General features: G+C 41.6%; 1 protein-coding gene across 2 annotated transcripts in view; it reads right to left on the reverse strand.

Moving 5' to 3' along the window:
• LOC311107063 (cyclin-dependent kinase 19-like) overlaps positions 1-24,540 on the reverse strand; it is a 57,712-nt gene that overhangs the window by 770 nt on the left and 32,402 nt on the right. The window contains exons 7-13 of one of the 2 annotated variants that reach the window (XR_014610381.1): positions 20,602-20,745; positions 20,290-20,359; positions 20,032-20,104; positions 19,733-19,830; positions 19,296-19,374; positions 14,282-14,521; positions 7,208-9,704 (exon numbers count right to left, since the gene is read on the reverse strand). Coding sequence is in view for 1 of the 2 variants with exons in the window: in XM_084149524.1 (XP_084005650.1) it covers positions 9,588-9,704; positions 14,282-14,521; positions 19,296-19,374; positions 19,733-19,830; positions 20,032-20,104; positions 20,290-20,359; positions 20,602-20,745 (821 nt within the window). In the remaining variant the exon portion in view is untranslated. Of the gene's footprint in view, positions 1-5,669; positions 9,705-14,281; positions 14,522-19,295; positions 19,375-19,732; positions 19,831-20,031; positions 20,105-20,289; positions 20,360-20,601; positions 20,746-24,540 lie in introns of those variants that run through there. The other variant, XM_084149524.1, reaches the window with a different exon arrangement.

Raw genomic sequence — 24,540 nt, forward strand, 5'->3', positions numbered from 1 at the left:
GCAAGAGAACACCACTTAAATTATCCAAGTTAACATTATTTGGCTCAGAACAGCTCAAAACAAGACTTAAGCTAGATATAAATTGCTATGCCACAAGCCCTGTGGAAAGGATCCAAAGACACAAAGATATCAGACAGTGTGGCACAGGCACATCTCTCATACTAGAAAGTCACACACATCTGTTTACACTCACACTCAGGACATTGGATTAAACCAGAAACTTGCATCTGAAGCAAAATATATTTTATTACAATAGAGGATATACAGTGCCTTCGGAAAGTATTCAGACCCCTTGACTTTTTCCACATTTTGTTACATTACAGCCTTATTCTAAAATTGATTAAATTAAGGATTTACCTCATCAATCTACACACAATACCCCATAATGACAAAGCGAAAACGTTTTTAGAAATGTTTGCAAATGTATTAAAAATAAAAATGTATTTACATAAGTATTCAGACCCTTTGCTATGAGACTCGAAATTGAGATCAGGTACATCCTGTTTCCATTGATCATCCTTGAGATGTTTCTACAACTTGGAGTCCACCTGTGGTAAATTCAACTGATTGGACATGATTTGGAAAAGCACACCTGTCTATATAAGGTCCCACAGTTGACCGTGCATGTCAGAGCAAAAACCAAGCCATGAGGTTGAAGGAATTGTTCGTAGAGCTCCGAGACAGGATTGTGCCGAGGCACAGATCTGGGGAAGGGTACTCAAAAATGTATGCAGCATTGAAGGTCCCCAAGAACACAGTGGCCAGTTTGTAACCACCAAGACTCTTCCTAGAGCTGGCCTCCCAGGCCAAACTGAGCAATTAGGGGAGAAGGACCTTGGTCAGGGAGGTGACCAAGATCCCGATGGTCACTCTGATAGAGCTCCAGAGTTCCTCTGTGGAGATGGGAGAACCTTCCAGAAGGACAACCATCTCTGCAGCATTCCACCAATCAGGCCTTTATGGTAGAGTGGCCAGACGGAAGCCACTCCTCAGTAAAAGGCACATGACAGCCCGCTTGGAGTTTGCCAAAAGGCACCTAAAGACTCTCAGACCATGAGAAAATAGATGTTCTGGTCTGATGAAACCAAGATTGAACTCTTTGGCCTGAATGCGAAGCATCACACCTTGAGGAAATGTGGAACCATCCTACGGTGAAGCATGGTGGTGGCAGCATCATGCTGTGGGGATGTTTTTCAGAAGCAGGGACTGGGAGACTAGTCAGGATCGATGGTAAGATGAACAGAGCAAAGTACAGAGAGATCCTTGATGAAAACCTGCTCCAGAGCGCTCAGGACCTCAGACTGGGGCGAAGGTTCACCTTCCAACAGGACAACGACCTTAAGCACACAGCCAAGACAGCGCAGATGTGGCTTTGAGACCTGAAAATAGCTGTGCAGCGACGCTCTCCATCCAACCTGACAGAGCTTGAGAGGATCTGCAGAGAAGAATGGGAGAAACTTCCCAAATGCAGGTGTGCCAAGCATCATACCCAAGAAGACTTGAGGCTGTAATCGCAGAAAAGGTGCTTCAACAAAGTACTGAGTAAAGTGTCTGAATACTTATATAAATGTAATATTGCATTTAATTCTTTATAAATTAGCAAACATTTCTAAAAACCTGTTTTTGCTTTGTCATTATGGGGTGTGTGTAGATTGATGAGGGGAAGAAAATAATTTAATCAATTTTAGAAGAAGGCTGTAACCTAACAAAATGTGGAAAAAGTCAAGGGGTCTAAATACTTTCCCAAGGCACTGTACACTGAGTGTACAAAACATTAAGAACACCTTCCTAATATTATTCTCTAACCGGTCTCCTCCCCTTCATCTACACTGATTGAAGTGGATTTAACAAGTCACATCAATAAGGGATCATATTTTTCACTTGGATTCACCTGGTCAGTCAATGTCAAGGAATGAGTGTAAAATAAATGTGACTTTTTTCTCATTTAAGAGTCATTTGTACAGTGAAATTAGGACAACATAGCTAAAACCAGCTGAATAAATGTGTTATTTTTATTTTCTGCACTGTGCTAATGCCTTACTTCTGAAAGCTATGGAAACAAAATACATTTAGGCCATGTGTGTATTTTGAACGTCGTCTGTGTGGCCACACGCACATTTACACAGACAGAAAATGCTTTAGAGTTGACAGACACCCAGACCTGCAAAGCACGGTTGTCTCATGCCATGGAGCCAAAAGAGGATGTGGACCACAACACGTCTCCTGAGTGGCGCAGTGGTCTAAGGCACTGCTTCGCAGTGCTAACTGTGCCACTAGAGATCCTGGTTCGAATCCAGGCTCTGTCGCAGCCGGCCGCGACCGGGAGACTCATGGGCGGCGCACAATTGGCCCAGCGTCGTCCAGGGTAGGGGAGGGAATGGCCGGCAGGGATGTAGCTCAGTTGATAGAGCATGGCGTTTGCAACGCCAGGGTTGTGGGTTCGATTCCCACGGGGGGCCAGTATAAAAAATAAATAAAAATGAATTCACTAACTGTAAGTCGCTCTGGATAAGGGCGTCTGCTAAATGACTAAAATGTAATGTAAATGTAATGGTGGTGCACTTCATGTCTTAATACAACTTAGCAGTGTCCCAAATTGCACCCTATTTGCTATGTAGTGCACTACGTAGTAAATATGGTGCCATTTGGGATGCAAGCTTAGAGATGAGTGCTCCTTGACATAAATACGCACAAACAATTATGTTGCTTTTTTTCTTTCTGTGAGACTTTTATTGCATGCTCTGGTTAAATGGGTAAATTGGTTTCATATTGGAGGACAGAGAGCACCACGCTACATGCTCAAGAGTCCTAAACATCTTCTCAGAAGGCATTTTGATGTATCGCAGGAGCACTTTGCAAATGGAGTGTCTGCCTTTCTGTACAGTGTTGAGAGGGGGATGATAAGTGCTTAAATTCTGGATTGGAAAAGCGAGGTACATGCAACACTAGTAAAGGGGGAACGTGAAGAGGTACAGGCCTAGGAGGTGCACTCATTCATATGTGTATTCATTACTGCTGTGTATTTTCAGATGTCCACACAAAGGTAAGCTCCTAAAAATAGCTTTGTCTGGCATATAACTTTTATACAACTTCCATATCTTTAGTATCTAAACAAGACATTAAAAAAAAAAAAAAAACATTCAATACTTTTCATTTACCACTAAATATTTCAGTAATAACAGTGCATTAAAAGAAAATTATCATATCAATATGTGTTCTTATGTACAGCATTTTAGCATTTCCGGACAATATTCATTAGAACAGAAAATGCAAAATCATCCTACGTTGTATTTTTTGCAGTCATTAAATTCGAGATGGGACACATTGAACTCAAATTTGATATTTAACTGCTTGCTGTCATTTTGAAAATAACAGACACTACATTCAGATGACAACAAAACAACAAATACAGAAACAAACTCAAATGTAACTCAAAAGTACTATAACAGATCAGAAGGCATAGGACAAGGAGAAATAAACATAATCCTGAACATCCCATCATGTGATGGCAACTTCAAACATAAACACTCAAACTAAAAAGGCACTGTCCACACATTAAAATATGCATTGTTTCAGTCCTGTAAAACTGAGGAGGTGGTGCTGATGTGAGAGAAAGTCCCTGGACTCTATAGACTGAATGTTGTGTCACACAGTATCCAACTAGATATTATTATTTCATATGTTTTTATAGAGAATAATTTACTTTGGAAAAACTAGGTGCTATCAAGTTGACAAGCAGGTTCATAGTAGATTGATCATTTTAGTGATTCAGGCTCTGTTGGACAGAGATGCCTGTCTATATCTAGCTACTGTATGTGTCATTAAGGCAGGAAGAGGAAAGATCTAAAACATGGGTATTATTCATATATACTGCATATACAGTGCCTTCAGAAAGTATTCATACCCCTTGACTTTTTCCACATTTTGTTGTGTTACAGGCTGAATTTAAATGGATTAAATTGATATGTATTGTCACTGGCCTAAACACAACACCCCATAATGTGGAATTATGTTTTTCAAAATAAAAAGCTAAAATGTCTTGAGTCAATAAGTATTCAACCCCTTTGTTATGACGAGCCAAAAATAAGTTCAGGAGTACAAATGTGCTTAACAAGTCACGTAATAAGTTGCATGGACTCACTCTGTGTGCAATAAGTGTTTAGCATGCATTTTGAATTACTACGTCATCGCAGTACACAATACATACAACTATCTGTAAGGTCCCTCAGTTGAGCAGTGAATTTCAAACACAGATTCAACCACAAAGACCAGTGAGGTTTTCCAACGCCTCACAAAGAAGGGCACCTATTGGTAGATAAATCAATTACAAAAAGAAACAGACATTGAATATCCCTTTGAACATGGTGAAGTTATTATTTACACTTTGGATGGTGTATCAATGCAGTGAGGGAAAAAAGTATTTGATCCCCTGCTGATTTTGTAAGTTTGCCCACTGACAAAGACATGATCAGTCTATAATTTTAATGGTAGGTTTATTTGAACAGTGAGAGACAGAATAACAACAAAAAAATCCAGAAAAATGCATGTCAGAAATGTTATCAATTGATTTGCATTTTAATGAGGGAAATAAGTATTTGACCCCTCTGCAAAACATGACTTAGTACTTGGTGGCAAAACCCTTGTTGGCAATCACAGAGGTCAGATGTTTCTTGTAGTTGGCCACCAGGTTTGCACACATCTCAGGAGGGATTTTGTCCCACTCCTCTTTGCAGATCTTCTCCAAGTCATTATGGTTTCGAGTCTGACGTTTGGCAACTCAAACCTTCAGCTCCCTCCACAGATGGCTAGGCCACTCCAGGACCTTAATGTGCTTCTTCTTGAGCCACTACTTTGTTGCCTTGGCCATGTGTTTTGGGTCATTGTCATGCTGGAATACCCATCCACGACCCATTTTCAATGCCCTGGCTGAGGGAAGGAGGTTCTCACCCAAGATTTGACAGTACATGGCCCCGTCCATCGTCCCTTTGATGCGGTGAAGTTGACCTGTCCCCTTAGCAGAAAAACACCCCCAAAGCATAATGTTTCCACCTCCATGTTTGACGGAGGGGATGGTGTTCTTGGGGTCATAGGCAGCATTCCTCCTCAAGTTGAGTTGATGCCAAAGAGCTCGATTTTGGTCTCATCTGACCACAACACTTTCACCCAGTTCTCCTCTGAATGATTCAGATGTTCATTGGCAAACTTCAGACGGCCCTGTATATGTGCTTTCTTGAGCAGGGGGACCTTGCAGGCGCAGCAGGATTTCAGTCCTTCACGGCGTAGTGTGTTACCAATTGTTTTCTTGGTGACTATGGTCCCAGCTGCCTTGAGATCATTGACAAGATCCTCCCGTGTAGTTCTGGGCTGATTCCTCACCGTTCTCATGATCATTGCAACTCCACGAGGTGAGATCTTGCATGGAGCCCCAGGCCGAGGGAGATTGACAGCTATTTTGTGTTTCTTCCATTTGCAAATAATCGCACCAACTGTTGTCACCTTCTCACCAAGCTGCTTGGCGATGGTCTTGTAGCCCATTCCAGCCTTGTGTAGGTCTACAATCTTGTTGTTATTCTGTCTCTCACTGTTCAAATAAACCTACCATTAAAATTATAGACTGATCATTTCTTTGTCAGTGGGCAAACATACAAAATCAGCAGGGGATCAAATACTTTTTTTTCCTCACTATATACCCAGTCACTACAAAGATACAGGTGTCCTTCCTAACTCAAGGAAACAGCTCAGGGATTTCACCATGAGGCCAATGGTGACTTTAAAACAGTTACAGAGTTTAATGGCTGTGATAGGAGAAAACTGAGGATGGATCAACAACATTGTAGTTACTCCACAATACTAACCTAATTGACAGAGTGAAAAGAAGGAAGACTGTACAGAAAATAAATATCCCAAAACATGCATCCTGCTTGCAACAAGGCACTAAAGTAATAATACTGCAAAAAATGTAGCAAAGCAATTCACTTTTTGTCCTGAATACAAAGTGTTATGTTTGGGGCAAATCCAATACAACACATTACTGAATACCACTCTCCTTAGTATAGTGGTGGCTGCATCATGTTATGGGTATGATTGTAATCGTTAAGGACTGGGGCGTTTTTCAGGATAAAAAAATTACGGAATGGAGCTAAGCACAGGCAAAATACTAGAGGAACACCTGGTTGTCTGCTTTCCACCAGACACTGGGAGATTAATTCACCTTTCAGCAGGACAACAACCTAAAACACAAGGCTGAATCTACCCTGGAGTTGCTTACCAAGAAGACAGTGAATGTTCCTGAGTGGCCAAGTTACAGTTTTGACTTAAATCTACTTGAAAATCTATGGGAAGACCTGAAAATGGTTGTATAGCAATGATCAACAACCAATTTGACAGAGCTTGAAGAATTTAGAAAATAATACCAATTTGTAAGTCGCTCTGGATAAGAGCGTCTGCTAAATGATGTAAATGTAATAATGGGCAAATATTGTACAATCCAGGTGTGCAAAGCTTTTAGAGACTTACCCAGAAAGACTCACAGCTGTAATCGCTGCCAAAGGTGCTTCTACAAAGTATTGACTCAGGTGTGAATACTTATGTAAATGTTTTCAATACATTTGTTAACATTTCTAAAAACATGTTTAAACTTTGGCATTATGGGTTATTGTGTGTAGATGGGTGAGAGAAAAAAAATCTTTCAGCCATTTTGAATTCAGGTTGTAACACAACAAAATGTGGAATAAGTCCACAGTATGAATACTTTCTGAAGGCACTGTATATGGAAATAATAAATATGATTGTATAATTTATACTAACCATATTTATGCATTTTTTTCTCTTTACAATATTTAATTTAGAGTACAATTAACAATGCTGTAAGAAACAAGTGAATGCCTTCTTCAATTACGATATTCAACATTAGATTTACAATAAGGAATGGATATCCCAATCATTTTCAAAACCGTAAGATAACTGAACTGCATGCTTTCATAGTAAAACTGAAGCATTGTGCAAGTGAAAGCTTTTCTCTTTTGATTTTGCATAGGAACTGTTTGACAGTTATTTACCCCACTATCACCTGTTGGAGCCGCACAATGAATAATACTTTTCATACCTCGTTTGTGTAGAGATGAAAATTGAGAAACAGTATCTAATGTATTCTTAATGCTCTTCAACTATACTTCAAATACATGCCATAGAAAAAAAGAGAAAATACCTTTGAATAGCTGCTGGTTTTGTTCCCGAGAAAAAAAACACTGTTCTGGGAAGGCGGTTGTTAATCCACTGGGCCTGTGTGCCTGCCAGACTATAGGGAAAATAGAAAATAGAAACTCAAACCCAAACCAATACAGTGACATTGTATCAACATCAAATAGAGAGCCAATCCAACATGCAAAACATTCTGGGCGACTATTAGGAGGGAGCAGTCCTTTTTGCTCATCTGGTGTTTTGGCATTCAACTCAAAACATATAAGACATACTGTAACTGGGATTCAGTAAGCTGGGAGTGCTGAGAAAGACATCTGATATGTGTGAAGAGAGAGAGGAGGAGAGAGACAGCCAGAAGGTGGTCAACAGCAAATCTCTCATTACGAGGGGCTATCTAAACCTGTTTGACTGAGCCGAAGATAATAGACCAATCCATCACTGAAGAACTGTGCAGTATCACTGTCAGAAGCAAACAGCTTCACAGAGAGCAGTCTATCAGTTGTGAAATACATGGTAGTACCTTGTATTGTGGCTGTGAATATTTTTACTATAGAAAACAGAATAAGTCTCTCTCTCCTTCGGCCACAAAAGGACAGCGTTGATCATCATCATAATCAATACATACCAGTTGAACATGGCTGATGATTTTTGAACATCACAAAAGGCAGTTAAAATCATCTTGTAAGTCGCTCTGGATAAGAGCGTCTGCTAAATGATGAAAATGTAAATGTAAATCTTAAAGACATTTTCACCAATGCCGCAAGAGGTCCAGTTCTCTCAATGGCCAGTAGATGTCAGTGTTTCTACATCCCTTCACTAGTCACAGAACAAGCTGAAGTGGCTGCCTTATTCCATGTCCATCTATCTCTGTGTGTTTGGGCACACATGCACAGTACAGCTCCAGTCAACTAGTTTTCACAGGATAAATACTATAAGAAACCACTTCTCTGCCTTGGTTTATACTCAGTGTGCAACCAGCGGTGTGGAGTAGAAGAGGCTGGGGCATAATACTTCACCCCAAATTTGTTCCAGCTCTTTGCAGATCTGTTCAGCAGTGCAGTCCTTTGACTGAATAAGAGGAAAGACAAACTGAAACTGTAAAGGGCAATAATGAGAGACTAAAAGCTAGAACATTACATAAAAAAAGAAAATAATTATCAGGCAGTAACAGTCTCTGGAATATACACCTCTTTGGCTTCCCAGTATGATGATGGACACCTTCAGTGACGTCCGTGTCCATTGTAAGATCTGTCAAGCCAAGGAGTCCACAAAGAGGCACCTCACACACTTAAACACCTATGGCCAGAAATGAGATCGTTCAGATTCACCAACAAATGTTTCCTTGATGGATACGACTCATAAAGAGTAGCGTGGTAGTTGTAACCGGTCAGACGACATGCGGTACCTAGAGCTGTTGGAGACAATTTGAGATTACATCACTTGCTGCAGACTGTAGAAAAATGTCCTTCCAAATCAGACATTCAGACTACAAATCTAGACAAACAAAAGGCCTAAAAGTAGAAAAACATAAATGTTCATATAACAAGATTCAAATAAATGGTGTATTTCATAGTTCCCTGCAATGAGATCAGCTAAAGAGCTGACTTTCTCTTATAGAAATGTGATTCCAAGCCAAGGGGAGAATAGAAGATTCTGTCTTGTTTTCTCATCGGGAAAAGTGTTGGCTCATTTTCTTTCTTTTGCTTTGATTGTTATCTGTATATAATAGATATCCAGGGTAAATACATGTACAGTGAAGGAAAGTGATGACAGTAAAGGGCTATTTTCCTGTTTCATCCCATCTTTTCAATATCGAAACAACATTTACAAAAACACCAACGATCAAAGTAAACTTAAACTCTACAGAGCAAACAAGCAAAAAAAGTATCTTGTTAAATGAATAGAAAAAGGTGCTATATAGTATTTATATATATTTATATATGAACAGAGCTGCAATTCTTCCTCTTGAAGAACATGTTTTTTGTAAGTGCCATGGTTCGTAGTCTTTGTGTAGTAGGCGTGTGTATTCAAAGTTGCACCTGATGTGTTTCCTTCTTATAATCTAGTATCAACCAATTGTCACTTGATAATAATAAAAAATAGGAGGAGGCAGGGTTTGTTTTTGGTTTCTATGTTTGCCTTCATATTGCAGTGCCCTCCGGTAAGTGTGAGGGCATTGGGTGGAAGTGAGGCCAGGGTCACTCGGTGTAGTAGGGCTGACATGAAGGAGGAGAAGAAATGACTGTTAGCGTTGTTGAAATGATCTGACACACGATGAGGTCTGATCAGCGCGAGGGAGATGAGAGGTTATGCTAAGGTTTGTTTGAGGTCGAGGGTTGGTTTGGGAGAGGCCCCTGCTGTTGATTTGGAGAGCAGTTCTTGGAGCCTCAGTAGCGGTGTGATTGGTGGGAGTACTGTGAGCTCTGCTGGGACGACGACGAGTATCCCTGGGACTGAGCGGAACCTTGGATGTTGCTTTGGTATCCAAGGCGGGAGTTGGAGTGCTGGAGAGGAGAGAAGAGAAGAGAATGGAGAGGAAATAGTAAACCTTTGATGGCTAGAGACCCCTGTCATTCATTATTTATCACTCAGCACCACTGGAAAATACCAGCTTATTTCAACCTTGCATGGGGTTTGAGAATAAATAATTAAATAACTGTACCTTAGGAGACCTTGAGGGAGGGAAATGTACCATATCAATTGTAAAGCTGGCTGAATCATTTATAGATCAAGAATGAGTCCAATAGAAAAGCATGAGGCATAGCCACAGATCTGTAGTGTTTATCAACATACTGCCATGGCTTTCCACTGTTGTTTACTTGGTATCCAAAGATGTGGACTACTTTCTCATGGATTTCTAACAGAATTAGCAAGAGACTACCGACCCAATTCAGAGCAATTTACAGTGCCATGACAATTCTATATCCTAAACACTATACTGTATATCAAGTGACTGAGTAAAACGTGCAGTGGCTGATGCCAAAAACCTGCTGCATGTTAGATTTTTTATGACGTAAAAACAGGACCTTTTCTTTGTGTATTTGCTCCATACTTTATTCAATGGTTCCTATGATTGCTTTTGTTGGTCTGAATAAATACATGATCTGGGTGACTGAGCAACCACATCATTAGACATCAAAAGAAGGGCTAACTAACCACCTTATACTACAGCTATAAAGAAAGCTGGCTCTGTATCAGGTGACTGATTACTGACCGTGACTCACTCTAACCAGCTCAGACTGGGCCTAAGGCCAAATGTCCTAAAAAGGCACAAAAAAAGGCAGAAGTCACTGGCCTTCAGATGAGAAACCCTTCTTCTGAGCCACCAGAGTGGCCCTGAGGACCTGCTGCTGGACTGGGACCCAGGGGGCTTGGATGGAGGGTGGAGGGGATAGGAGAAGAACGTGGCTGAAACGCCTGAAGTATGGAGACCTCTGCCAAACTACTCTCATACATCTCTGACTACAACCCACACGTCGCCGCCTGTCTAGCAGTCTATCTATCTACACTCACAGAGAGAGAGGGGGGGAGCGAGTGGTGCACATTGGGATACTATGGCCTCGGGGAGAGTGATCAATGAGGAGAAAAGTAGGGCGTGGAATGTGACGCCACAGCAAGCTAGCTCTCTGTTCCACTCTGTCTGCCCATCCAGAAAGCAAGGGGATATTTATACATCTGTTCTGGTGAGGCTTGACTTTGAAGAGCCCAGCAGCTGTCCACATGAAGCCTCAGCCCCCCTGCTAACTATAGCCTAGTCAGTCAGTCAGTCCAGCAGCACCCCACACGGCCCGGGCCTAGCCAGGAGGAGACACCTCTGAACAGACCACAGTTGAGGTCCAGACAAGGTCAGGGAGATCACCTTTATCTCACCTTCCTCATCCATAATACACTCTCTCTTCCTCTCTACCATGTTCTCCACTCTGTCACCTTTATCAGTCACTACTCCAGTCACCCGAGCCACGGACTGTTCACTCTGTTACCATCTGGCAAGCGGTATCAGAGTATCGGGTATCCAAGACGGCTTCTTCCACCAGGCCATCAGACTGCTGAAAAGTTAAACCTAGCTGTCTCCCTGCACATACCTGTACCTCAGAGACTATCTGCACCTTAGAGATTATTTGCACTGACTATAAAAACACACACAAGCACACACAGTCAACGCTGCTGTTCTAATACGTACTATTGATTCCACTACCCACTTTATACACTGAGTGTACAAAACATTAAGGACACCTTCTCTTTCCATGACATAGGCTGACCAGGTGAAACCTTCAACCTTGTGGAATGCTTTCGACACCTTGTAGAGTCCATGCTCCGACGAGGCTGTTCTGAGGGCAAAAGGGGGGTATAACTCAATATTAGGAAGGTGTTCCTAATGTTTGGTACACTCAGTGTATTTGTAAATCCATTCTTACTATGCATACTACGTCTTCTATTACTTTCTCTTATTGACTTGACTCTTATTGTTATTATTGATTAAATGTACTGCATTGTTGAGGGAGCTAGCGTCTCTCACACACACACACACTCACACAGTTAAAGTCGGAAGTTTACATACACCTTAGCCAAATACATTCAAACTCAGTTTTTCACAATTCCTGACATTTAATCCTAGTAGAAATTCCCTGTTTTAGGTCAGTTAGGATCACCACTTTATTTTAAGAATGTGAAATGTCAGAATAATAGTAGAGAGAATGATTTATTTCAGCTTTGATTTCTTTCATCACATTCCCAGTGGGTCAGAAGATTACATACACTCAATTAGTATTTGGCAGCATTGCCTTTAAATTGTTTAACTTGGGTCAAACGTTTCGGGTAGCCTTCCACAAGCTTCCCACAATAAGTTGGGTGAATTTTGGCCCATTCCTCCTGACAGAGCTGGTGTAACGGAGACAGGTTTGTAGGCCTCCTTGCTCGCACACGCTTTTTCAGTTCTGCCCACAAATGTTCTATAGGATTGAGGTCAGGGCTTTGTGATGGCCACTCCATACCTTGACTTTGTTGTCCTTAAGCTATAGCTTTGGAAGTATGCTTGGGGTCATTGTCCATTTGGAAGACCCATTTGCGACCAAGCTTTAACTTCCTGACTGATGTCTTGAGATGTTGCTTCAATATATCCACATAATTTTCCTTCCTCATGACGCCATTATTATCTATTTTGTGAAGTGCACCAGTCCCTCCTGCAGCAAAGCACCCCCACAGCATGATGCTGCCACCCCTGTGTTTCACGGTTCGGATGGTGTTCTTCAGCTTGCAAGCAACCCACTTTTTCCTCCAAACATAACGATGGTCAATATGGCCAAACAGTTCTGTTTTTGTTTCATCAGACCAGAGGACATTTTCCAAAAAGTACAATCTTTGTCCCCATGTGCAGTTGCAAACCGTAGTCTGGCTTTTTTATGGTAGTTTTGGAGCAGTGGCTTCTTCTTGCTGAGCGGCCTTTCAGGTTATGTCAATATAGGACTCGTTTTACTGTGGATATAGATACTTTTGTACCTGTTTCCTCCAGCATCTTCACAAGGTCCTTTGCTGTTGTTCTGGGATTGAATTGCACTTTTTACACCAAAATGCGTTAATCTCTAGGAGACAGAACCCGTCTCCTTCCTGAGCGGTATGATGGCTGTGTGATCCCATGGTGTTTATACTTGAGTACTATTGTTTGTACAGATGAACATGGTACCTTCAGGCGTTTGGAAATTGCTCCCAAGGATGAACTTGACTTGTGGAGGTCAACATTTTTTTTTCTGAGGTCTTGGCTGATTTCTTTTGATTTTACCATGATGTCAAGCAAAGAGGCACTGAGTTTGAAGGTACGCCTTGAAATACATCCACAGGTACACCTCCAATTGACTCAAATGATGTCAATTAGCCTATCAGAAGCTTCTAAAGCCATGATATCATTTTCTGGGATTTTCCAAGCTGTTTAAAGGCAGAGTCAACTTAGTGTATGTAAACTTCTGACCCACTGGAATTGTGATACAGTGAATTATAAGTGAAATAATCTGGTCTGTAAACAATTGTTGGAAAAATTACTTGTGTCATGCACAAAGTAGATCCTGAATCCAATTGAGCACATCTGGGACATCATGTCTCGCTCCTTTAGTCCAGGTCTGGGAGGAGATCCCTCAGGAGACCATCCGCCACCTCATCAGGAGCATGCCCAGGCGTTGTAGGGAGGTCATACAGTCACGTGGAGGCCACACACACTACTGAGCCTCATTTTGACTTGTTTTAAGGACATTACATCAAAGTTGGATCAGCCTGTAGTGTGGTTTTCCACTTTAATTTTGAGGGTGACTCCAAATCCAGACCTCCATGGGTTGATACATTTGATTTCCATTGATCATTTTTGTGTGATTTTGTTGTCAGCACATTCAACTATGTAAAGTAAAAAGTATTTAATAAGATTATTTCATTCATTCAGATCTAGGATGTTATTTTAGTGTTCCCTTTATTTTTTTGAGCAGTGTATATATATATATATATATATATATATATATATATGATAGGGGCAGAGCCAAAGATAGAGCAGGCGCCAAGAGGGGGAACAACAGTGAGAGGGCAGCACAATGTTTTGCTGACACCTTTATCAGCAGGCTAGTGTGAACTAGAGGAAGGACATTTTCATCCTGATATAACATGACCTGTATTCCTACTAGCTAGCACAATGTTCTGCTCTGGTCTGAGTTGAGGCTGTTGTGTCTGTTCACTGACCATACACAACAAGTGTTGCATGTCCCTGACATACCCTGCTGTATGTGTCTGTACGCATCTTTGCTCTCTTGTCAAATTAATCATCAATAAAGGAACACTAGTTCCTTCAGGTCCCCCAAGGGTCTATATTGACATTTTGGATGAAGTAATATGTTGACATTTTGAATCAATTACATTTGGTGACATTTGGATTAAGCAAATTTAAATATCTCATCTCTAGATAATAAACTTAGGCATGCTCCTCAAAAGACAACAACCACAAGCGATCAACCATTGGTGACTGAAGCGATGTCATCGCCTTTCATCTCCTTTCAATGAAAATGGACAGTAACACTATGGATAAGTGTAAAGCTGTAAAAACTCTAACCTGGTACTCTGACTGGTGGACCCCAGTGCCTGAGGAGGCCCCAGAGGGCCCGATCCGAGGTTTCTTGTTTGGGGGCCCCTGGTCCTGGCCGTGCTGGAGGCCTCCACCCGTGTTGGCTCCCGTAGCACCTGTGTTACCGTTGGTCTGGGCAGAGCTCTGTTGAGTGGAGGCTTGCTGGGTGCCGCTCTGCTGCTGGGCCTGGGTCTGAGCTGTCGTCTGCTGGTGCTGTTGGGCCTGGTTCTGATGAAGGACAAACACACACAAGTGTTCAGTTAGAGAGATACAGAGTAACAGTGACTGTAATAACCTCCCGTTGTGCACCAACACCCTGACAGGTTCCTTGGAGTAACAGTGTAGTCAGACATTCATACACAATGCATTGCATACACAATGTACATAAGGTCACTATGGAAAATGCTCACTCACAAAATGGTATCAAGACAACATTACTGTTCAACAACAGCCAAATGAACAATGTCGCACTGATCTATCAGTCCCCCTCCCCAACAGTTGGGAACTGGTTAGTCCATTATGTACCCAATATTGTGGTCAGGGGTTTGTTTGGTCCTGAAAAACAGTGCGCTGAGATGTTTACAGGAATTACGCTCAGCGCCCTCAGCCCAGCATACCACTTCTCAACCACAGGAGGTTGGTGGCACCTGGCTGGAGCGGAATGAGTGGAATGGTATCAAATACATCAAACACATTGTTTCCATGTGTTTGATGCCATTCCATTTGCTCCATTCCAGCCATTATGAGCAGTCCTCCCCACAGCAGCCTCCTGTGTTCTCAACATATCCACGACCACAAGGCTGAGACATGTGAACCTTAGGGTCAGCGAAAACAATGAGTTCCTCTCATACCCTCTGGGCCCAGGTTGGCAGAAAGGTACCGTAGCCTTCCTGACGGCTGCTCTGAGGCAACACTTGTATCAGGTGTTGCCTACTTGACAACAGCTGCTAATGTGATGCAGGGCTGGGGAATGGCAGAAACTGCTCTGTGGGGAGGGGACTGGTATTTTTCTGGCTGTAGTAAACTCATACGCTCGGTGTCATACAAGCACCTGCTTTCTGTATGGTCTGGTATATTCACAACATGGTGTTTGATACTCATGATATGGAACCAGCCAGCCTACATTATCAGTAACAGTATGGTCCAAATAAAGCCTCCTGTAGCCTATCTGCTATCAGGGGAAAGGCTCAACATTAGTGAACTTTACCTTAAGTGAGATATGCATCTAGAGCTTAGTGAGATATGCAGGGACGCAACTTTGGTTTTAGAAGTGGGGGGGACATATTATTGTTTTATATATATTTTTTTAATCCAGCCGGATAAACACTCCAAAACAGCCTACCCGATCACTCGGAGGCGTCCGCATGGTCCTAAAGCACACCGTTGCCTCGTTTTGTATCACATTCCAATGATAAAACTGGGGGGGGGGGGCATGTCCCCCCCCGTCCCCAGTGAAAGTTGCACCCCTGAAGATATGCATCGAGAGTGTATGACAGAGAAGGCCTGGGATTTCCTCTGTGAACTAAAGACCAACACCTGACGAACTTCAGTTTGACCTTCTTTCTCTTCTTATCTTTGTTTAGCACGTGCTATCAGGGGGCAGGCTAACTGGAGAGCCTTTACCTCCAGAGGTCATTGGACCTCCCCTCTTCTGGAGTGCTGGGTGCAGCTGCTGCTGTTTGTGCAGCTTGTCCTTATTATCCCATGGCATGCCTTTCCCTCACCTAAAACACTGACTCCTTTATTGCATAGGACACAAGTAGAGATGAAAGTTGACCAGATGTGAACTCATGCTGCAGCGGTATATGTGATCCTGAGGCTCATGCTGCAGCGGTATATGTGATCCTGAGGCAGTGTTTTAGGCCAGTGGTTCCCAAACTTTTTCACTTGGGACCCCCTTCCATCATTTTGCCATGTCTTATGTGTGTTCATGTGATATCTGAGTGACTCAAACATTACAACAAAATCAATGGGCTAAAAAACCTAGCTAAAAAACTGACATGGGCTAGTTGATTTGGAGTTATAAATAGCTAAGGTATGCAATGACTGACATGACGAGAGGAAAACTGCTGATGCACTACTTAATTTCGAAATTGCACCTTGTGTATTATACTATTACTTTCAAGAGTAAGTTGAAAGCCCGACTGAGTTCCTTAAAAAACAAATAATTATTTAAAAAAGAGGGACTTACAGTGAGGGAAAAAAGTTTTTGATCCCCTGCTGATTTTGTACGTTTGCCCACTGACAAAGAAATGATCAGTCTATAATTTTAATGGTAGGTTTATTTGAACAGTGAGAGACAGAATAACAACAACAAAATCCAGAAAACGCATGTCAAAAATGTTATAAATTGATTTGCATTTTAATTAGGGAAATAGTATTTGACCCCCTCTCAATCAGAAAGATTTCGGGCTCCCAGGTGTCTTTTATACAGGTAACGAGCTGAGATTAGGAGCACACTCTTAAAGGGAGTGCTCCTAATCTCAGTTTGTTACCTGTATAAAAGACACCTGTCCACAGAAGCAATCAATCAATCAGATTCCAAACTCTCCACCATGGCCAAAGAACTCTCCAAGGATGTCAGGGACAAGATTGTAGACTTACACAAGGCTGGAATGGGCCTCGCCAAGCAGCTTGGTGAGAAGGTGACAACAGTTGGTGCGATTATTGGCAAATGGAAGAAACACAAAATAGCTGTCAATCTCCCTCGGCCTGGGGCTCCATGCAAGATCTCACCTCGTGGAGTTGCAATGATCATGAGAACAGTGAGGAATCAGCCCAGAACTACACGGGAGGATCTTGTCAATGATCTCAAGGCAGCTGGGACCATAGTCACCAAGAAAACAATTGGTAACACACTACGCCGTGAAGGACTGAAATCCTGCAGCGCCCGCAAGGTCCCCCTGCTCAAGAAAGCACATATACAGGTCCGCCTGAAGTTTGCCAATGAACATCTGAATGATTCAGAGGAGAACTGGGTGAAAGTGTTGTGGTCAGATGAGACCAAAATCGAGCTCTTTGGCATCAACTCAACTCGCCGTGTTTGGAGGAGGAGGAATGCTGCCTATGACCCCAAGAACACCTTCCCCACAGTCAAACATGGAGGTGGAAACATTATGCTTTGGGGGGCTTTTTCTGCTAAGGGGACAGGACAACTTCACCGCATCAAAGGGACGATGGACGGGGCCATGTACCGTCAAATCTTGGGTGAGAACCTCCTTCCCTCAACCAGGGCATTGAAAATGGGTCGTGGATGGGTATTCCAGCATGACAATGACCCAAAACACACGGCCAAGGCAACAAAGGAGTGGCTCAAGAAGAAGCAAATTAAGGTCCTGGAGTGGCCTAGCCAGTCTCCAGACCTTAATCCCATAGAAAATCTGTGGAGGGAGCTGAAGGTTTGAGTTGCCAAACGTCAGCCTCGAAACCTTAATGACTTGGAGAAGATCTGCAAAGAGGAGTGGGACAAAATCCCTCCTGAGATGTGTGCAAACCTGGTGGCCAACTACAAGAAACATCTGACCTCTGTGATTGCCAACAAGGGTTTTGCCACCAAGTACTAAGTCATGTTTTGCAGAGGGGTCAAATACTTATTTCCCTCATTAAAATGCAAATCAATTTATAACATTTTTTACATGTGGATTTTTTTGTTGTTATTCTGTCTCTCACTGTTCAAATAAACCTACCATTAAAATTATAGACTGATCATGTCTTTGTCAGTGGGCAAACGTACAAAATCAGCAGGGGATCAAATACTTTTTTCCCCTCACTGTATATATTGAGGCGTAACTTAGCTAGCCATGTTGGCAATAGAACACACTTTCAAATGATGCCGACATGACCAGATTGTGATTTATAATGGAGCGTTTTTGGAACGTGTAAACAACAACAGGAATTGTGTAAAGGCGGGGATGCAGGGCTGTGTTCCAAATGAAACAACTACAAGTCTGCTTGCTCTAGTTCCTCAACGACATAGCTATGAGAGCTCAAAATAGAACCTTATAGTTGAAGACTCTTCATTGAGTCATAAAAATGCATTACGTAGGACCTGTGCACACTTTGGAGAGGTGTGTGGCCACTTTGAGACACCAGTTAGACCTCTCACTCAAACCCTTGTCATTTTTTTGTCTTATGTTGCACCTACCCAAATTTTCTATGAATATTTCTATAATGTTACTGAATCATGAGTATTTTCATATTTCGTTATCAACAAATGTGGCGAAAAGTACAGTAAATGTAAAATGCACATAAAATCCACAGTGTAATTTTTGGATTCAGTCTTGTGTCAGTTTAACTGTTTTGTCCTCACCTTTAGTCTAATAATTTTCCAATAATCTCCAAACTGTTCCCTTTTAATTGCTACCATGGTTATGCATATGCTTTCCATATTCCTTCTGTAAGACGCATTTCAATTGATCCCTATCCATATAGGCCAATTCCCACGAGTGTAAAGGGTTAAGGTGTTTTGGTTCTCTCTAGACAGCATGATGACAATTGTTAATAACAGCATATTTATTTTTATTTTTTATTTCACCTTTATTTAACCAGGTAAGCCAGTTGAGAACAAGTTCTCATTTCCAACTGCGACCTGGCCAAGATAAAGCAAAGCAGTGCGATAAAAACAACAACACAGAGTTACATATGGGGTAAACAAAACATAAAGTCAAAAATACAACAGAAAATATATATACGGTGTGTGCGAATGTTATGGAGGTAAGGCAATAACTAGGCCATAGTGTAAAATAGTTACAATTTCGTATTAACACTGGAATGATACATGTGCAAATAGAGATACTGGGGTGCAAATTAGCAAAATAAATAACAATATGGGGATGAGGTGGGCTAATTTCAGAAAGGCTGTGTACAGGTGCAGTGATCGGTAAGCTGCTCTGACAACTGACGCTTAAAGTTAGTGAGGGAGATTGTGAGGGGTTCTCGATGCATATCCTAGTATTTCACTTTTAGTCTATAGCCCAAACCATTTCAACAAAACTCTATTTACCTTCTCTGTTTTCTCTTCTGGCTCGTCTTCGTTTAGAAACTCTCGTTTCGGGTAAGGTATCTGACATCCGGCAAACACACTACAGGAGAGAATGAGACGAGGGATACACACAATCAGTTGTTTGTGAAATAACTGAGTAGCTGGGTGTGGTGCGTACAAATATATATATATATATTATTTTATTTTTTTATCTATGTCAAGAAACCAAATCACAACCAGACTGACCAAGATAAAAACAGGAAACTAGAAATTCAAAAAATACCAGACTACGAAAGGAATGATTTGGAAGTGGTCTGTTTTAAGTTCACTGAATCAACGACCTCCATTGTTAGTTTATCAAACAGACTTCTCATGGTGAAGATGTGAACGTGTTTATGTGTGGAGAGAGTGGCTATGATCATGACTGAGTTTGGAAAATAAAGTTTAGTAGGTCTCACTCGGAGGTTGGCAAGGGGTCCTCCAGGAAATAGGGGTCCTGCAGTGCCTGTTCAGAAGTAATCCTTTTGGTGGGGTCCATTGTGAGGAGTTTCTGGAGCTGAAAAGTGGTGGATGAACACTAGGCTAGTGGTACCAAGCAAACCCAATCAGCCAGCTAGGCCTATTGGTTTTACAGCTCTTATATCTAGATTGGTCCTTATCCTATACTCTCCAGTGTAAATCAAGGTAGCAGTAGCATGCCCTCCATAAACTGGCAATAAAGTTCAAGCATCTAATGGTTACTAGAAGGTGTGCTTACCAACAGGAAAACCTTGCTGTCAGGTTTGACTTTATGCTTCTCCATGTATTTGATTAGGCTGCTATTTGCATACCTGTGAATGGGTGAAGCACAGCACAGGTAAAACAGACATCTTTAACGCAAGTGAATAGTCACAGAAGGCTGTCAGCCTGAGAGAAAGGTTCAAATGTGATGTTAGATGTGTGTGAAAGGTTCAGGTATCTTTTGACAGCCGAGAAAGCCCAGGTATTGTCAGAATGTCAAGCCTTCTCCACTCACGTCATTCTCCTGAAGTCTTTCTGAAGGGTGGGGTACTCAGGCATCTTCCTGATGTCTTCCCAATCTTTATCTGACCAATTCAAACAGACAAAAAAACTTCAGTCACTTTAAACCAATTCTTATACTTGCTGCCTTCAGAGGATAATGTAATCTACTGTACATATTGTATGACAACAAGTACATGAGAAGGACAAGGTTGATGATGACTTTACCAAATACTATACATCATGACTTTCATGACCGTGAGAATCTAACTGGGTTTTTACTGCATGTTTTACATGGTCTTATCAGGTGTGTGTGTGCTGGTCAGACCTGCTGGGAAGCCCATGACACTGAATATCCTGTCCAGCTGGTCGTGGTGGAATGGGTTACTGGTCTTAATGTCCTCCTGGCGACAGTGGAAGATGGGCTCCGACGTCAGCAGCTCCGCAAAGATGCAGCCGATCGCCCAAATGTCTACATCAGATAGACAAGCAGTTAGCAATTAGACTGAGTGGTCTGAGCCTATACCTTAGCAGGGACGGACACAAAATAAACTCCTCTAAACTTGAAGGTGTATCCGAATCTCTCTCACACTAATGAGACTGGACAGTCACAGGAGTTTCCTCTTAAGAATTCTGCTTAAGAATTTGACTGTACCCTGTAATTACATCTGCGACCCTGTGCATGTGGCTAATAGACCCATCTAATCTAATTGTGATGGCTGTAGTGAATGCCTAAGGCTTTTAAGTGTGTTGATGTTCGAAGTTAGCGCTGTTCTGCCACGGAGCAGCGCCACAGAGTTCTATTGAGCAATGACCACTTTTTGATCATGCCTGTGATGACATTCCATTCAATCTAAACATGCTACATTCTCAGAGTAAATCGTCCGTAACGTTTGAACCATATATGGTAGAGCCATCGGGTTGGGACTATTGTTTTTCTGACTGAATTCTCTATTGAATGGACATATTTGTATAAACCTTGAATGAATGAATCCTTTTATGGGTGAACTTTTGCCTTCAAAAGTATTCAGACCCCTTGGATTTCTTGTGTTATAAAGTGGGATTAAAATGAATTTAATAGATTTTTTTTTGTCAACAATATACACAAAATACTATGTAATGTCAAAGTGAAATAATATTTAATTTTTTTATTAATAAAAAATGCAATAACTAAAATATAGTATAAGTATTCAGCTCCTTTGTTTAGGCAAGCCTAACTTTGTTCAGGAGTAAAAGTTGGCTTAACAAATCACATAAAAAGTTACATGGACTCACTCTGTGGGAAATAATAGGGGTTGACATAACCCTTCCTCTGTCCCCATACATACCCAACATCTGTAAGGTCCCTCAGTCAAGTATTGAATTTCAAGCACAGATTCAACTAGGGGCGGCAGGTAGCTTAGTGGTTAAGAGCGTTGTGCCAGTAACCGAAAGGTCGCTGGTTCTAATCCCCGAGCCTACTAGGTGAAAAATCTGTCGGTGCCCTTGAGCAAGGCACTTAACCCTAAATGCTCCTGTAAGTCGCTCTGGATAAGAGCGATATAAATACAAATTTTAAAAAACTACAAAGACCAGGGAGCTTTTTGAAAGCCTCGTAAAAACGGCAGTGATTTGTAGATGGTTAACAATAACAAATCTGACATTGAATATCTATTTAAATATGGTCTAGTTAATAATTATGTTGTCCATTATGTACAGTACCAGTCAAAAGTTCGGACACACCTATTCATTCAAGGGTTTTTCTTTATTTTGTACATTGTAGAATAATAGTGAAGACATCAAAACTATGAAATAACATATATGGAATCTTGTAGTAACCAAAAAAGTGTTAACAAATCAAAATATATTTTAGATTTTTCAAAGTAGCCACCCTTTGCCTTGACAGCTTTGCACACTCTTGGCATTCTCTCAACCAGCTTCATGAGGAATGCTTTTCCAACAGTCTTGAAGGAGTTCCCACATATGCTGAGCACTTGTTGGCTGCTTTTTCTTCACTCTGCGGTCCAACTCATCTCAAACCATCTCAATTGGGTTGAGGTCAGTGATTGTGGAGGCCAGGTCATCTGATTCAGCACTCCATCACGCTCCTTCTTGGTCAAATTGCCCTTACACAGCCTGGAGGTGTGTTTTGGGTCATTGTCCTGTTGAAAAACAAATGATAGTCCCACTAAGCGCAAACCAGATGGGATGGAGTATCACTGCAGAATGCTGTGGTAGCCATGCTGGTTAAGTGTGCCTTGAATTCTAAAGAAATTACAAACAGTGTCACCAGCAACGCACCCCCACACCATCACACCTCCTCCTCCATGCTTCACGGTGGGGACCACACATGCGGAGATCATCCGTTCACCTACTCTGCGTCTCACAAAGACACGGCGGTTGGAACCAAAAATCTCAAATTTGGACTCATCAGACCAAAGGATAGATTTCCACCAGTCTAATGTCCATTGCTCGTGTTTCTTGGCCCAAGCAAGTCTCTTCTTATTATTGGTGTCCTTTAGTAGTGGTTTCTTTGCAGCAATTCGACCATGAATGCCTTATTCACACAGTCTCCTTTGAACAGTTGATGTTGAGATGTGTCTGTTACTTGAACTCGGTGAAGCATTTATTTGGGCTGCAATCTGAGGCTGGTAACACTAATGAACTTATCCTCTGCAGCAGAGGTAATTCTGGGTCTTCCTTTCCTGTGGCGGTCCTCATGAGAGCCAGTTTCATCATAGCGCTTGATGGTTTTTGCGACTGGACTTGAAGAAACTTTCAAAGGTCTTGAAATTTTCCGGGTTGACTGACCTTCATGTCTTAAAGTAATATTGGACTGTCGTTTCTCTTTGCTTATTTGAGCTGTCCATAATATGGACTTGGTCTTTTACCAAATAGGGCTATCTTCTATATACCACCCCTACCTTGTCACAACACAACTGATTGGCTCAAACTCATTAAGAAGGAAATAAATTCCACAAATTAACTTTTAAGAAGGCACACCTGTTAATTGAAATGCATTCCAGGTGACTACCTCATGAAGCTGGTTGAGAGAATGCCAAGAGTGTGCATGGTGATGGTAGAGAACTGAGGATGGATCAACAACATTGTAGTGACTCCACAATAATGACCTAAATGACAGAGTGAAAAGAAGAACACAAATATACAAATATTCCAAAACATGCATCTTGTATGCAACAAGGTACTAAAGTAATACTTTTTGGCCTAAATGCAAAGCCCTATTTGGGGCAAATCCAACACAACACATCACTGAGTAACTTCTTATTTTCAAGCATGGTGTTGGCTGCATCATGTTGTGGGTATACTTGACATCTGCACATACTGGGGAGTTTTTCAGGATAAAAAGGAACGGGATAGTGCTAAGCACAGGCAAAATCCTAGAGCAAAACCTGCTTCAGTCTGCTTTACACCAGACACTGGGAGAGGAATTCACCTTTCAGCAGGACAATAACCGACAACACAAGGCCAAATCTACACTGGAGTTGCTTACCAAGAAGACCGTGAATGTTCCTAAGTGGCCAGTTTTACAGTTTTGACTTAAATCTGCTTGAAATACTAAGGCAAGACTTGAAAAGAGCTTGAAGAATAAAAAAATAATAATAATAGGCAAATATGGCACAATCCAGGTAGAGACTTACTCAGAAAGGTGTTTCTAACATGTATGTACTCGGGAAGCTGAATACTTATGCAACGACTATATTTGATTTATTATATTTGTATTAACTCTTATTTCTTATTTACATTTTTCTTCCACTTTGACATTAGAGTATTTTGTGTAGAGTGTTGACAAAAAATGACAATTAAATCCATTTGAATCCCACTTTGTAACACAATAAAATGAAGAAATCTAAGGGGTCTGAATACTTTTGCAAGGCACCGTATATGCCATTTATAGTTGCCATTCCCAGGCAAGTATTCCTGGGATGTCATCTAGCTAATTATACACAAGAAGACACACCCCTCATGCAGTTAAAGACCATGCATCTCACTGCCTGTCAGGCCCAGCTGTCAACGACACCCACATGGTACTGTATATGTGAATGTCCACATGTGAATGCCCATGTATACTGAGGCTTACTAAAGCTGTTTATATGGCTCTGAGCAGAGCCGCCTCTTCCTATACGCAGACTAAGTGCTGCGCGTAGGGCCACGCGGCCAATAGGAGGCCCCATTTTTTTCATCTTTTTTTTTTAGGAACTCAGTCGGGGTCTCAACTTTGATTGTTAGAAAAGTAGAATACACAAGGTGCAATTTCAACATTTGGTAG

The sequence above is a fragment of the Coregonus lavaretus genome (genome assembly GCF_964263955.1).
Source record: "Coregonus lavaretus genome assembly, chromosome: 31".
Taxonomy (NCBI): Eukaryota; Metazoa; Chordata; class Actinopteri; order Salmoniformes; family Salmonidae; genus Coregonus; species Coregonus lavaretus.